General features: G+C 39.2%; 1 protein-coding gene across 10 annotated transcripts in view; it reads right to left on the reverse strand.

The window, feature by feature from the left end:
- Positions 1–14020, reverse strand: part of TCF4 (transcription factor 4) — a 353245-nt gene extending 339225 nt beyond the window's left edge. For 7 of the 10 annotated variants that reach the window (XM_068562364.1, XM_068562346.1, XM_068562342.1 and 4 more), the window contains exons 1-3: positions 12631–12715; positions 11605–11696; positions 9864–9936 (exon numbers count right to left, since the gene is read on the reverse strand). In XM_068562364.1, the coding sequence (XP_068418465.1) occupies positions 9864–9936; positions 11605–11676 (145 nt within the window). In that variant the 5' untranslated portion in view covers positions 11677–11696; positions 12631–12715. Of the gene's footprint in view, positions 1–9863; positions 9937–10394; positions 10458–11604; positions 11697–12630; positions 12716–13906 lie in introns of those variants that run through there. The other 3 variants (XM_068562349.1, XM_068562350.1, XM_068562348.1) reach the window with 3 other exon arrangements.
- Between the last annotated feature and the right edge of the window lie 1157 nt (positions 14021–15177).

Genomic DNA, 15177 nt, shown 5'->3' on the forward strand with positions numbered 1-15177 from the left:
AGAAGTCTACTTGCACACTTTGACATCACTTATTCAAAAAGCACTGTCTTACTGAATCAATGTAGAGCCTGTACCCAATGACAGCAGTATCCTATGCCAACTGCAATGCTGGCCTTGAAATTTTTTCTTCTTTATATCACCGTAATACCTAGCACTGCAATTTGAATCTTGACTCTCAAAAACATTTACTAAATGAATGAATGAATGAATGAACAAGTGAGTACATGAAAGTTAATAATTCTTAATAATTCTCTTGTTATTCCGGTGAAACATATTCACAATGAAAAAACAACACCACTATGTACATTCATCCCTTTCACTTTTCTGAAGCTTTCAACATTCTTTAAACGATCAAGCCTTCATCAACAATAACGAATTTTTTAAGTAAAACTAATTTGCTTCAAGTAATTATGGAGTATTTCTCACCTTATCCAATTCTACCAAAATTACTAGGGATTAAAGTGGGACACTACAAAATGTACACCTATGTAAAAAAGAAATAGTTCCACATGGGCTGAAAAGATAAACTGAAGAATAATAAGAGGTTAACAAAATCAGGGGGAAGTTAGATATCAAAAGAAAATCAACCTTGCAGCTAAAAGAAACTAAATGAAGAATCACAGTGCCAACAACAGAACAGAAAAGCATTCCATGGTTTGGGATACCAGTTAGACAATGAAGTTCTAGAAGGCACCCAACAAATAATGATTATTTGAACAAGGATTGAAATTGACATTGTTCGGTCTTCCTTTTCAAAATTGCAAAACTGGGTTATATATGAAATTGTAGATTAAATCTTGAAACATGATTACCACCTGATGACCAAAATGTTTTCTCTCTGAGTTTAAAGGTGAAGGGGTTGCAAAATATTCCCAATATGAATCCCTTATGTTCGAAAGTGAAGAAAAAGTTTGGGGAAGACATAGGTTCGAAACTGACATTTTTTTTAAAAAATGGGTAAAGGGGTCTAGAATATTCTCTTTGTCATAAAACTCTTGTTTCTATTCTGCAGCAAACATTCATTAATAAATTCTTCCTACGCCAATTCCAACTAGAACTTGAATTGTTGGCTTCAACTGGAAACTGGAATCACTGTAACAGTAGGAGGTCACAGAGGGAAAGACACTGTAATGTGAACTAACCAATACTCAAGGAGAGGGTGGTATTTACGTATTTTTCCTCTGCGTGATGTCAGTATGACACATTTTATTCACTTTGCCAATATGAAACAGCTATTTAACGGCAAACATGGCAAAAGAATCTAGATTGCCAGAATTCAGTTAAATAAATCATTTTCTCCAAATTAGCTTAAAATTTCCACTGCTGGATGATACAGTAGGAAGAGTTTGGAACTGGGAACACCTAAATCTTGATTTCCACCCTGCCACTACCATTAAAAACATATATTTTGGGAAGGAACTGGATTATCTCAAAGGGAAATCCCAAATCCAGAAAAGGAAAGAAAAAAAAGGCACCCAAGACAGGAATGTGTGCCTGGAGGTGACTGAGGTGCCTAGACCATAACTGAGTCCACTGCCGAGCTGAGGAACTTGCTCTCTTTCATCCACGCTTTGCAATGGCCTTCCTCTGTGCCTGGTTCACAGTGATCTTGATATTAAATGCTCCGTCCCAATGCCCCCATGTCAAAATCCTCCTCCTCTTTCAAGAATCAGAGTTGATTTGTCCATGAAACCTTCATTATTAATTTCCCCCAGCAAGAAATAAGTTTTTCTTTATCTAAACTCCCACAATGTTAATGACACTTGTCTTCTGGACATTATTAATTAAACATGTACATTTCTATTCTTTCCTGTCAAAATACATGCCCTCTCAGGGCATGACCTTGCTCCCACAAAGCCCTCTGAGTCCTATAATTGCTAACGCAGGGGATGTGTACATAGCATGTACTAAAAATATATATTAGATGAGCCATCAATAAGAATTATGATAGGTAGATAAAAAATAACTGGCTAGATAGACACAACCGACATCCCATCTCCACTGGCTACATATTAAAACCCGAGGGGCTAAACTGAAGCTATGCTATGAGTCTCCAGATAATGATATAACTAAATAGACCTTTCTAAACCATTCATTATCAATTTTTACTCATCTTAAGTGGATATAAAAGTAATTACTGACAAGATATGCAAATGTGCGTGTTTTTCATCTTGCTCTTCAGCATTTTACACAAGATGAAAACTGGAGTGTCCGGAGCTATCATTTCAATATCTTCCTTCACAGAAGGTAGGTCTTTCCCTAGTTTAAAAGTCCTCGAAATGCCCTGTAGTTAAGTCTTGGCTTGGGAGATTTTTAGATACAAAACCTTCCATTTGGATGCCTTGCAATTCAGCTAAGTACCCCAAAAGGGAATGTTTAAATTAATGGAAGATTAAAGCTAAAGCAAGGAAGAACATTCTAAAAGGTATTCCGTAATGGGGCTTTGTCACCACCTTCTCTGTTTTATTGGGAAAATAGTCTTTTCCCAGGAGGCTGAAAGTTTATATGCCAATCATCAGTCTCGTTTAACTATTCGAACTTAAAAATGTCAGAGAAAAAAAAAATTAGTAATGGAAATGCTGACATGCTATGAAGTCAAGAGGCACAAGCAGCTGCTCCTGTAACCCAGGGTCATAATTCAATCAAGCTGTATTTTGACGTCATCTATTACAGAAAAAAACCAAATGGTTTATGAACAGCAACAGAACCCCCAAGATTAAATTACAGCCCTGATATTTAATCAGGGGTCTTACTTTGTTATTTTTAATAACACAATACATTTTAACAGTTATTCGTCAACTGCCTTAGCCAAATTAGAGCACGTGATGACAAGTGAGCTGGATTACGATGTCCATCTCTCACGATCTGAACTTTTATTATTTTTCAGAAATGGAAGATCATACAAGTTTTCCTCCTCTTAAGAAACATACAGTTGGTACCAACGGATTGAGTCCAAACCTTAATTAAAAGCAGCATGGGGTCCCTGAGCAGCAGGTCAGGACATCTGTATTTGTGTCCTATTATAGCCCATAACCAACTGTATGATTTGGGCAAAAGACTTTTAACCCTCCCAAACCTTAGCTCTTTAACCAAAAAAATCATAGAACATCTCTAAAGTCTCCTGGTAAGTCTAAATTTCTATAAGTCCTTTACTTGAAAGGCAATCTTGTGTAGTTTCTTTGGGATTCCCTGAGGATAGAAGGGCAAAATTTTTATAGCTGAAAAGACAATGAATTTTTAATTTAACTAAAAAATCACTCTGATCGAAGAGGCATTTGTCAGCTAAAAATTTTAGGGGCAATATCAATGTCAGCAAACGAAACAGGTTCTTTAAAAAGTAATGTACAAATACTGCTGAACGTGTGAAGGGTTGTTTGCAAAACAGATCAATACAGGCACATCCAACAATGGATTGCAGTTAATAAACCGCATATAGTAATTACCACCAATGGCAGTTTAGAAAGTCATTCATTAAATGTTAATTGTCACACAAAAGTACAAAAGCAGCCATTTGAACAATCGAGTGGCTGCACCTTTAAACAGAATACTTTCTTACAGCCCTGAAGTTCATCCGTATAAACTGGTTCTAAACACACCTGGGTATCTGATATGCTGATTAACTGGGCCTTTATTGTTGAAATGAAAGCAAATATGACAACCTTTTTCAACACTTTTGCTATTTCTTTGAGCCTGATTTAAAAATATATATATATATATGTAAAACTTATAGAAAGTGTCAACCAATCTTCTCTAAAGATTAAATTGTTATTTCTCTTACATCTCTCATAAGCATTAAGAGACATACGGTTGAAAAGTACCCACCTAAACCTCATGTGCCTACGTCATTGCCGAGTCTAAGTGGGATCACAGATTTAGAAAATGGATAACCCATGTGTAAGCTTATAAACTTGGCAGTCAATTTTGAAAACTTTATTCAGAGTAATAAGAAACCGGTAACAAAAATAAATAAAACCTTTAAAAAAAAAAATAACTTTGATGTGCTTTACTTTACTTTCTCTAATACTCAGCACCATCTAATTAACTTGGAAGAACACCTGGTCATAAAAAAATAGCTCATAAAAGACAAAAAATAAGGAAGGAAGGGATTTTTTTTTCTGTTCCCACCTAGCTGCATTTGGATGCTTTGTGCAAAATCTGACTTACCCAACATATAGGTACAAGTTCTAAAGGTTTGGCCAAGAACATTCTAGTTCAAGACTTGTAAACTGAAGAACATTTCAAAACACACCATGTTCCTTATTAGACAACTTCAGATCTGTTATCTTGGCTTATGGGAACAGATCTAAATAGCATCATAATACTTAAACGTTGAAGCCTGGGGCCACCAGGACTCAACTCTCTGCCTTGGACGAGGCTGCAAACTTCCAATATAAAATGTAGTTTACCATTAGGAGTAAATGTTTGATCTGTAAAGCTTCCAAAATTACTTTGTTTATCATAGCAGATGAAAGCAAAAAGGAATAATTTTAAGCTCAAAACAAAACTGTTTATATGACAGTCTTTACTGCTCCATGATTCTAAGCATTTAAGACAGATTCGAGCAATTAACAGCATAAACTTTCATTACATAGTTCTATTATATATGTTTATGTGACTTAGCTGTTCATCTGTTATTTAAGTGATTTCCTCATTACAATAGCAGGGTAAAGATGATTTGCTGATGCTGTCAAAAATGTTAAGCATTTCAGGCTCAACAGATCTTGGACCCCTATGCTTGTTTAATGCATTTTATTTACTTAAGTCAACGTCAAATAGAGTACTGCTTCTTCCTTCTGAATTTAGAAAACCTAACATTTTAAGCACATGCCCGGTAATAGACATATCAAAACTTCAAAACTGCTTATTTTAGTGATGCAGATAGAATTCAGGGTTTTTGTTCTTGAATATTAAGTTTCAAAGATCTAACAAGGAACTGCAAAACTTCTTTTTACAGTTAAAGATAGGAAACCTTCCTTTTTTTTTTTTTTTTAGATATTAACAGAGCAAGCTTGGTTACCTCAACTTTTGGTTTGACTAGGTACATTAAAATAATTGAAAACAAAATATTTTCACTGGTACCCAAGCAGACTGTCAATTTACAATAGAACCAAAACACAACTTTGAAAATACCTACTATATTTTCCTTGTTAAAAAAATAATAAAAATATGAGAGAGATACTAAGTCACATTGAAATCCAACATAAACTAGAAGCCTAGTTTGGATAAGAAAGCAGGAAAAATAATGGACATGGTTTATAACATTATCTTAAACATGTTTTTAAAAAATGTTTATCTACACTAAAGATCAGGAACAGTATTGCACACCAAGCCTCAATAACATATCCTTAAGCCTATAAGATATTGAAAAAATAAGCTATATCTGACTCTGTGTCTGTGTGTGTGTGTGTGTGTGTGTGTGTGTGTGTGTGTGTCTGAAAAGACACTGAGCTAGGCAGACCTGGGTTTAGAACCTGATTCATTCTGGCTGCCTTGAGAGCAAGTAGTTTACCATCTCTGAATCTCAGTTTCCTCATTTATAAATTGAGCATGGTAATCCTGGCATCTCACTGGGTTCTTGTGAGGATTAAAAAAATACAAGAATATAAAGTGCATAGCACACCACTTGGCATAGTAGGAAGCACTTTAGTTCTGTCAGTGTCATGCCCATCCACCCCTGTTATTCAATCTAACATCTTGCAAATAGTCAGAGGCCAGGTCAGGCAAAAGAGAATGATCAACAATCCAAAATTCAGCTCCAAACCTTAAAAAGCATTCAAAGGGCACATGCACACTTAGAGGCATTTGTAGGCACAAAGATCAGCACACAAATCCTGGTACACTATTACGCAATACAAATTTAGAAAAACATAGTAGTGAAACCAATATTACTCCAATAGAAGGATTTGCAGGGCCATATAGAATTAGCAAATCAAAACTTGTTTTTTAGATTAGCAAATAAAGGCATAGTTTAGAACCTCTTAACTTGGGCCTCAGTTTTCTTTGTCTGTACAATGAAGGCACTGGGCTGTCTATTTCTAAGGGGTTGCTATCCCCCGAATTCTATGATTCTAACAGAATGGGTTTAATGCCACTTTGCTTATTTTGTAACCTGTTAACCTGCATTTTATAAAAGTCATACAACCCTTATGAACTGCACTATAATAGTAAGGCTGTTTAAAACACACACACACAAATAAGTGTGCTCCACAAATACCTTTAAGGGAGACCATTTGTTTTTTCACGCCATAACCATGAACTCAAACTGTACGGATGGAAATTAATTCAGGATGCTGACCATTTGAATTTTCTCTGTGATACAAAACTACCCATTGGATCGATTTATTTTTTCTTACTGAATTTACCAAACTGATGTGTCATTTGGGTGTCATGTGGGTATCAGTGAACTAACTTGCGTGAATGTCAAGAAGTGTTTTTTCTCTTCCAAAAATGACCATGACAGGGATGTGGTGTGTTTTACTGCTGCTCTTAATTGTTAAAACACCCATCCATTTGGCACCTTTAACAAATGCTGAACACCTAAGTAAAACTAAACAGTTACGGGGGAAAAGGCTCAACTTTTAAACGAAGGGAGGAAGATGTAGGATCCGTCACAGACTAACTGTAAATACATGTAACAGATGTGACCAGGACTGTTGTTGAGTATGGATAATTTTAGAGCCCCAACTTTAAAACTACTTTGTAAAAGATGCCGAAGCTAGTATGTTTATCTTTTGCTCATAAAAGACTCAAAGGTAACCAAAGAAACTGTAGTTTTGTTATATTAGAAAATTAAACCCCTGTTCATCAATAAATTATAGACTCTAGGCGAATTTTTCTTTTCTTCTGGTAACTTTGCCATCCTACTTTTTAATGAGAATAATTTTCCAATCATCCAGGCATGTGGATGCTTTTAGCTAGTTTTAAGATCAATGATATAATGGATCTGAAATCCCTTTATATAAGTCACCATATAGGTTTCAAATATTTCTTAAAAATAATTCCAGAGCCCACCAATTCTCCCCGTTAAGGTCATCCAAGCTCTGAACTATCATGGCTGAATTGTTTTAGTGCTCTCTGCTGAACACCTGCAAACATCAAACAAAAACTGCTGGTCCTTTTCCTGGGTTGACAAAAGCCTTTCATGTGAAAAATGCTCCCTGGGAATGTCAGGCTGTAGCTCAGGTTACATTCCATTCTTCCTAGCAGCCTCACTATTTCTTAAGGTGGTAGGAAAAACCATGTTTGTGAAATGAAAGATTAAAGGCAATATGGCCACACTTTTTTTAATTCTCACATTGCAAATCACGAAGGAGCGTCCTATATGAATGGAATCTACAGCTACTGAGAACTTTAAGCATGAAACATTACCATGCCTCACTTTGAAAAAACAGAGCTGGTTTTTCCAATATGAACAGTTCACTTATACTTCGGATCTTTTTTCTCTGGACCCAAGTTTCAAAGCTACCCATGGAAGTGACATCTGAGCACCCTTGGGACAATGGATATTAACCTGATGTACATTTAGAAAATTATTTCTCAGTCCAACGTTTCCTAGTTCATCCTTCCAGGAGCAAAATGCAGTTTTCCTCATTTTTTTTTTTTTTATTTGTTATGCTTTAAAAGGGACTTATCTTTGTTACTGAGTGGAAACAAAGCCATTTAACTGTGTCTTGGACAGATGAGAAAAATCAACACCCCAATCTGTACCGTGTATATTATAGACCCCATCATACTGCATTGGATGAATACCCTGCATTTTCAATCCAGCAGCGAGAACAAAATCCGCACTACACTTTTTACCTTTACAAGGAAACATTTGGGCCTGAAAACTACACCTCTGGTACAACGTCACTTAAAGTTTAACACCTTAAAAATGATCACAGCATATTCATTGGAAATATCACAACACGTCTCACTATGGATGAAGCCTCTGTCTAGGTTTACATATACAGATATACTGTCTTAAGAACTGTAAATTTCAGTATATGATCATTTACCAAAATGCATTAATACATATTCATACTTATTCAGCCTACACTCTGTAAACACTTAAACATCATAGCAAGGACTTCATTTAAATGTGAACATAGCAAAGGGACCAGATGCACAATTACCTTTTTAAATGTAACACAATTTCATGCTTCTAAATCACCTTACTTTATTAAACTATACCTAAACTGATATACTTAATTATTCCAAATGTGTCCATTTTACAAAGTACAAAAGAGTATTTTTGCACTGACTCTGAAAGCAGCCTATCTCTGAGCCTTTCTGACATAATCTACTTTCAGATTTCAACTGAATATACATTTTCTTAAGGAAAATCATGAAGAAAGTTGCTGTCAGAGATAAAGTTAGTAACTGTTTTGATACTGCCTAACATGAAAAATTAATCTGCCTACAAGAGATACTTGTACTCATCTTTCCTTCAAAGTTGTATAGAGAACACGATACAGAAATTTGGAAGATACAATACGAATACAACAACAAAAAAAATTTTAAGTCCCAAATGAAAATTATAACAGGGTCCAGGACAGTAAAACACAAACATATGGTCAGTAGTCCTTTTAATCAAAGTGGACCCCCCAAAATAAAAGATGAAATATAACTATAGGAGGCATCTCATATTTCACAAATCAAGTTATAGAGGTAAAAAATCCCTCAGACTTATGGGGGCCAGCAAAAGGAGAAGTAACTTATTTGGAAATGAGCAACTTTTAAATGCCATTAATTTTATTAAAAAAATACCAATTATACAAATCACAAAGATGAACAGATTTCTTCATTGCTACAACACCAAATGAATATTAAGAGATGTGAAATTATCTTCAATAGCTAACAGACAATTCCACTGGTATCTCACAGCTAAACGATGTCAACATTTACCAGTCTGACTTAAGAACAGGACTCTGTCTAATGTCCTGTTATGTACCACTGCCAGAACTCCTAAAGTACTACAGCTGTTTAACAAGCATAAATGGATTTAAGCCTTGAACCTAAAGGACAGCAGGCAACAATGTATGCCTCCTTCTGATATGAAATTCCCTACACAAAAAAAATACGTTTTAAATGAATAGCATATTTTCAGTTTTCACTTTTAATAAGAGACCTTCAGAGAGTCCCCTATTAAAACTCCTCCTTAGATACCAGATAATCATTGCACACACAGATTCCTTTGTGAATAGCGCTAACGTCTTTTTAAAGCATCAGCCAAAGACCTTTCATTTATAAAATGTAAAAGTCCTTCCAAATTTGCAACTTTAAGTATAGAAAAATTCATCGCACAATTCTTAAAAAAAAAAAAAAAGCTAAAGCACCAAAAAGGATATTTTAAATATAAATGAATTCATATTTAGCTCTCAGATTAGCAAGAGTCTCTCTATTTACAGCTATGGTTTACTACGCAGCATTCATCTGCAAAATTAAGTGCTCATTTCTTTAAAAGGGTTAATTATACATAGTACCCAATAAAATTGATATTATTTACAAGGGATTTGCCCTTTTCATGAAAGTTAGATTTTTCCCTCTATTTTCAAATAAGGAAACATTAATTTATTCCCCCGTGTTAACACTGTCTTATCTTCACGTTTGATTACAACTGTATCAGAAAATTGCTTTTAAAGTAAGTGATGAATTCTGAGACAGTTTCCTTGATTTAAAAAAAAAAAGAACCTACTTTTAATTTTGCAAAAGATAACGTTTTTGCCTAAGTTATATCACTAATGGATAATGAAATAACCATATCATTACAGGCTAAAATTTCAATGACTTTTTCAGAACACTTCAACAGAGCCAAAAATATACCATGAGTGAATAAACAGCTAAGAACATTTAACTACACACTAAGAAAAGAATTTACATACTTGAGCCAGTAAAATGTCCACTCGCCAAAGAAGTTGGTCCATTTTTCCCACTGCTCACAGGAGGTGAAAACATCTAGAAGAAACAAAGAAATATTACTGTTGAAAAGAAGACATTTGTGCCTTCAGAGTTCATCAAAGATCTTTCATACTCTCACTATATAATATACAGTTTATGCTAAGGGTTCATTTTAGTAAAATACATCACCATCCAACTTAAAACTAAAACAGGCACAACATTACCAATCACTCTCCCCCCGCCCCAACCTTTACCACTCTGTTTTCTTTTTCCTCAGGTTCATTAGATCGCCAGAACTAGGCAGGACTACATTTTAAACCAACACAGTCCCCATAATGTGAACAAGATTCAGTTTGGAGGGCAGCAAGCTCTCTAGAAAACACTAGTTTTACAAAGGAGAAGAAAGTTGCTTGTTTTATATTGAAAACCTTGGCCATAAACGTGGCAATGTCCATTTCCATCCCGTATAGGATTTGCCTGTCATATGTGAACCCAAATAAAAATAAAAGTGCCACCTGCACTAAATTCTCATTTCGTCTCTAACATGAGAGCAATTTGAAGCAAGACTCTCTCTCCCTCTCTCTTTCTCTGTTTCTCTCTCTCTCTCTCTCTCTCACTCTCACTCTCTCTCTCTTTCACTCTCTCTCTCTCTCCAGCATTTATTTCGACCCTAATTGGTTTCCCTCTTCTTCGACGTATCTAGTGGATAATGCGCACCTTCCCTGAGTCAGAGCCTGCAAAAAGCAAAGGAACGAATGGAGAAAGTGCAGCAAGCAGAAAGGGGGCTACAAAGCTGCCTAGGGCTACGTTTCCTGGCAAAACTTCCGAAAGCCATTTCTCCAAAAGATCTAGAACAGAAGCAGCAGAGGCAGCAATAGCAGCAGCAGCAGTAGCGGCAGCGGCAGCAGCAACATGAAAGAGCCCCACTTAGAAGGCGGTTTGGATTTTATTTGTGTTTTGTGGATTCTTTTTATTTTGCTTTGCAAATGCATCTTACACCAAACTCATCTGGCATTAAAAATGAATTAATTCCCCTGACCTGTTTGGGACTTGGTATGGGGAAGGGAAGCAAAGGGATGGAGAAGGACCAAGTTCCGTCGTAAAAACTCCACAAGTGTGTAAGTTCTGCTTTGTGCTGATCTCACGACTCCGAGATTTACAAAGACCGTCTAAAAGGGTTCTAAAGAATGTATGCTCAGCCTATGCACACGAGTTTTCAGAATCCCAGGAAAAGATGTAATTAGGAGGACTACAGGTCCTACTAATCCAAAGCATCATCAGTTTAAAACTTTGACACAACTGGGGTCTCCTATTTTCTCTTTTCCATTTTCAGAAAAAATAAATCAATAAAATGAGCAGTGCGCAAAGTATCAGTACTCTCAGTGTCCAGATAAGGCCAAGTTTAGAGGTGGTTTACAGTTTTAGGGGTGTCTGTTTTTCCCTTCCATTGGAGTGAGACTCCATTATTTGGGGGGTTCGGTGGGTAAGGAATTCAAAAGCGAGTAATTAAGACTCTGAAAAAAAAAAGCCTGAATCGTCCATCACACCCAAAAATTGTAGTTAAAAACTTATCAAAAAGACCTTCATGTTTACCAAGGACTCAGCCAATTAAAAATTATTCCTGTCCTTTAGATTATTATTGGTTTCTAGCTCAAAGTGTTTGGGTTTTTCGTTTTGTTTTGTTTTGTTTCACAGCTGTTGTTAGTTTCCACCGTTCTTTCTTACCGCACTGAAATCCAGTAAATCACTCAGCTCTTTGTCCGTCCCTAAGGCAGCCATTCGCTGTTGGTGATGCATTTTAGCAAAATCACACAAACCTAGAAACATGGAAATAACCGCAATCAGAAAATCCAGTCCCAATCCTTGGAGAAAACACAATCGGATTTTTGGAGACTGGGGGGTTGTGGGGTAGGGATGTGAGGGCGGATGGGATTAAGGTAGAAAGGAGGGAGGGACAGACAGGAGAGTTGTTTTTTGTTGTTTTTTTTTTTAAGAAGGAATAGGCAGCAATAGCAAAAAAAAAACCCAAAAAACTGCTATTGATATTGTATTTCCAAAGAGACGATCAAAACTGGCAACATCCACTATAAAACCAAATCCGGGAAGGAAAAAAAAAAAAAAAGCCGCTCTTCAGCGCATCATTTTATGCAACAGGAGGTAGAGCGAGAAATGAATGGATCCCAGAGAAAAGAGAAACTACTCAGAACGATCCGGTCTCAACTTTCCCCCCACCCCCCCCACACACTCACACACACGCACACACGCTCACACACACGCTCACACGCTCACACACACGCTCACACACACACCACTCCCCTCTGCGTTTCAAAGTAGCTATAAAGAAATTAAAGATGAGCGTCTCTGGAGTGAAAACACGTCCAAAGGGGGAGGGGTGACAGGGTCGACGAAAGCGTGGGGGGGGGGGAGGGAAGCGGAGTGGAGGGTCGGGTCCCGTAATGGTCCAGCACCCTAATTTGTGAAAGAAATGGTTGTAAAAATTAAAGTCAGGCCCTTGGCAAAGTCATCGGTCCCTCCAAGTGGCACTGCCGGGGAGGGGGGGCTGAGGGGGGGCGGGTAGGGACGAGGGGGAGGGAAGAGGCGCGGGAGAGGAAGGGGTGTCTCCAAGGGGAGCGCCGGGAGCCGGGAGCCCGCGGCACGGGAGGCGCGGAGCCGCGTGCGGGGCCGCCGAGCCCGAGCCCCACGCCGCCCGGCGCACCAGCCCCGCCGAGCCCCGCCGGCGCCGGTACCTACCGCCCGCGCGCGAGAAGGGGCTCTCCGTGCACCGCCGGCGCCGAGGCGGCGTTCATGTCTAACCACCGCCTCCACCTCCTCCGCCTGCGCCCGCGCCCGCTCCTTCCCCGCCGCCGCCGCCGCCGCCGCCGCCGCCGCCGCCGCCGCCGCCGCCGCCGCCGCCGCCACTACAGATCCGCAGACACACAGCCAAGATCCCTGACTCTTAACACCAACTCTCTTCTCCGGGGAGGGGAGGGGACGAGGGAAGGGGGGGAGGGGGAAACACGCAGAGGCGCACGGAATTGCAAGTTCAGCAAAGAAATGGGTGGGGGGCCTCCGGCGGGGAGACGCGGCTCGCTCGGGTCGGGCTGCCTGGGATGCACCCCCCCCCGGAGAAAAAAAAAATCTCAACACCTCCCCCGCCGCGCAAAAAAAAAAAAAAAATTACAAACGAAATTTCATCGAGCACCTCATTTTCCCTCAGAACGTCAGTTACAATCTGAAGCCTGAACAGTTCAGTTTTTGCCCGTTTCATCCATCGGAGGCACTTTGAAATTTATTCGAGTTTACATCCCCTCACTTCTTTCTTTCTCCGACTCTCGTTCCCTCTCACTCACACATCCACACACGGCAAAGCAAGTTTATACTAGGCTGCAAATACACGTGATGCAAAAAGACTTTGCCAAGAGGAACAATATTTTTCTTTTCCAGATATAAACCAAGCCACATTTTGCTGGGGAGATTTTCATGTCGGTAGTTCTGCGTTGGGGGCGAAACCTAAATTACATACGTTTTTTTCCCCTCCCTTTTAAGTCACAGAATAGTATAGCTGCAAACTTCAACAACAACAACAAAAAAGGCAATTTTTGAGGGTGGATGTTGTTTTGTTTTTACACTTGAGTTCCTAGGCACGCTAAGTCCCCGTTCGCCAGCACTTTAAGTTTTTAATTCAACATTTACCATTACAGGCCCTGCATGCTCTTAAAACACACTTTTTCACATCACTTTTTAGGATAAAAATTAAGCTGCATAATTCTATCGTTTCGTAATAACAAGCGTACTTTATCCAGTATATGCAACATACGCTATTTTAACGTGTGTTAAAATACACATTCTATAAACCCTGTTATTGCTAGATGTGCGGGTACATACACAAAATGCATGCACACACTTTTTCCCATTGGCGATTATTTAATAGGTTGTTCCTTTTGTTTTAATAAAACACTGGGATCGACATTTAAAATATTAAATTCAATTACAAACAGTTTACTCTGACAGCAAATTGTAACGTTACCTTAAATGGCCACAAATATGCTCACAATATTCCAAGGAAAGTGACTTTAAAAAGAGAGACAAAAATCTTCTGCAAGTACTTAGTATCTCACATGTGTATCCCCCAAAAAAGTATTTTAACTGGTACTCAGTTCTGCTCCAGGGATATCCACAGAATACAAGATTATGCACCTGGCTCTGGTTTTTGCATATTCCACCATAAAACTGCAACAAAATTCCCTCCCCCAAAAAAGAAATCATTAAAAAAAAAAATCCAACAACTTTTTCTTATTGTTTATAAAAAAAATATCAACACAGGATAGTTATAATTTTTCCTCAAACAAATCTTGTTGGTGGTTTTTTTTTTTTTTTTCTTCTCCTCTTATAAAGCCTTAAACTTGTTCCAAGTTTAGAGGTGTCTCATCATCATCCTCCTCCTCCTCCTGATCATCACCATTGACTCCCCCGTGGAGTCACATTGATAATAATAGGTTTCCCTGAAAGATACATTGTAATCCATTCACATCCGGGCACTGCGGACTTATAAAGAGAAGGCGCTGCGGCCGTGGCTGCTCCTCCAGACAATGACTGGGGAGGGGCGGGGCGGGAGCGGGCAACCATAGAGTAGTAAACAGAGTGCCTAGAGAGGCGACCAAGATGGCGGCGCGTGCGGGCCACGCCTCCTCCGGGAAAGGAGGCGGGTGGCGGGGTTCGGGCGGGTGTCGCGCGTGGGCCAGAGCTGTAAGGGCTCTCGAGGCTGGGGTCATTCGTACGCCCCGTGTTCCTGCGCGTTGCTTCTTGTTCCCGGCCTTTGCCCTTCTCTGTTCTTTGACTCAAAAGTGTAGTTTCTAAATAAATTAAGGAATTAAACTCCAAAGACTTGCGCGGAGGAGTCGGAGTCCGTGAGGGAGGCTCGGGAGAGGGAGGCCTCCCCGACGGAAAGCCGGAGCCTGGTTCTCCCGCAGTGTGGAGCCGGCCCTCTTAGCGAGACTCGGGCGGCGTGGAGAGAGGCCGCTGAGCCAAGGTGCAGCTCCTGGGCCTGGAGAGGGATGTGGGTCCTCTGCTAAACCACCTCGCACCCATCTTTTTCTTGACCCCTGGAAAGTGAGAACTGTCTAAGTCCGGGAAGTCCACACTTGGAGAAGACGTTCGTTTATTCCCATGTAGGCTTAGATCAATTCTGTGCCGTGACCCACTACTGATGCAACGTCTCGTTCTCGCCAAGGAAGTTCTACCCTCTCTAGCCAGTTTTCTGGTCTGTGAAATGCAAATAGCAAAGGCCCGCTTTATGAA

This window comes from Eschrichtius robustus, chromosome 14, assembly GCF_028021215.1.
Source record: "Eschrichtius robustus isolate mEscRob2 chromosome 14, mEscRob2.pri, whole genome shotgun sequence".
Taxonomy (NCBI): domain Eukaryota; kingdom Metazoa; phylum Chordata; class Mammalia; order Artiodactyla; family Eschrichtiidae; genus Eschrichtius; species Eschrichtius robustus.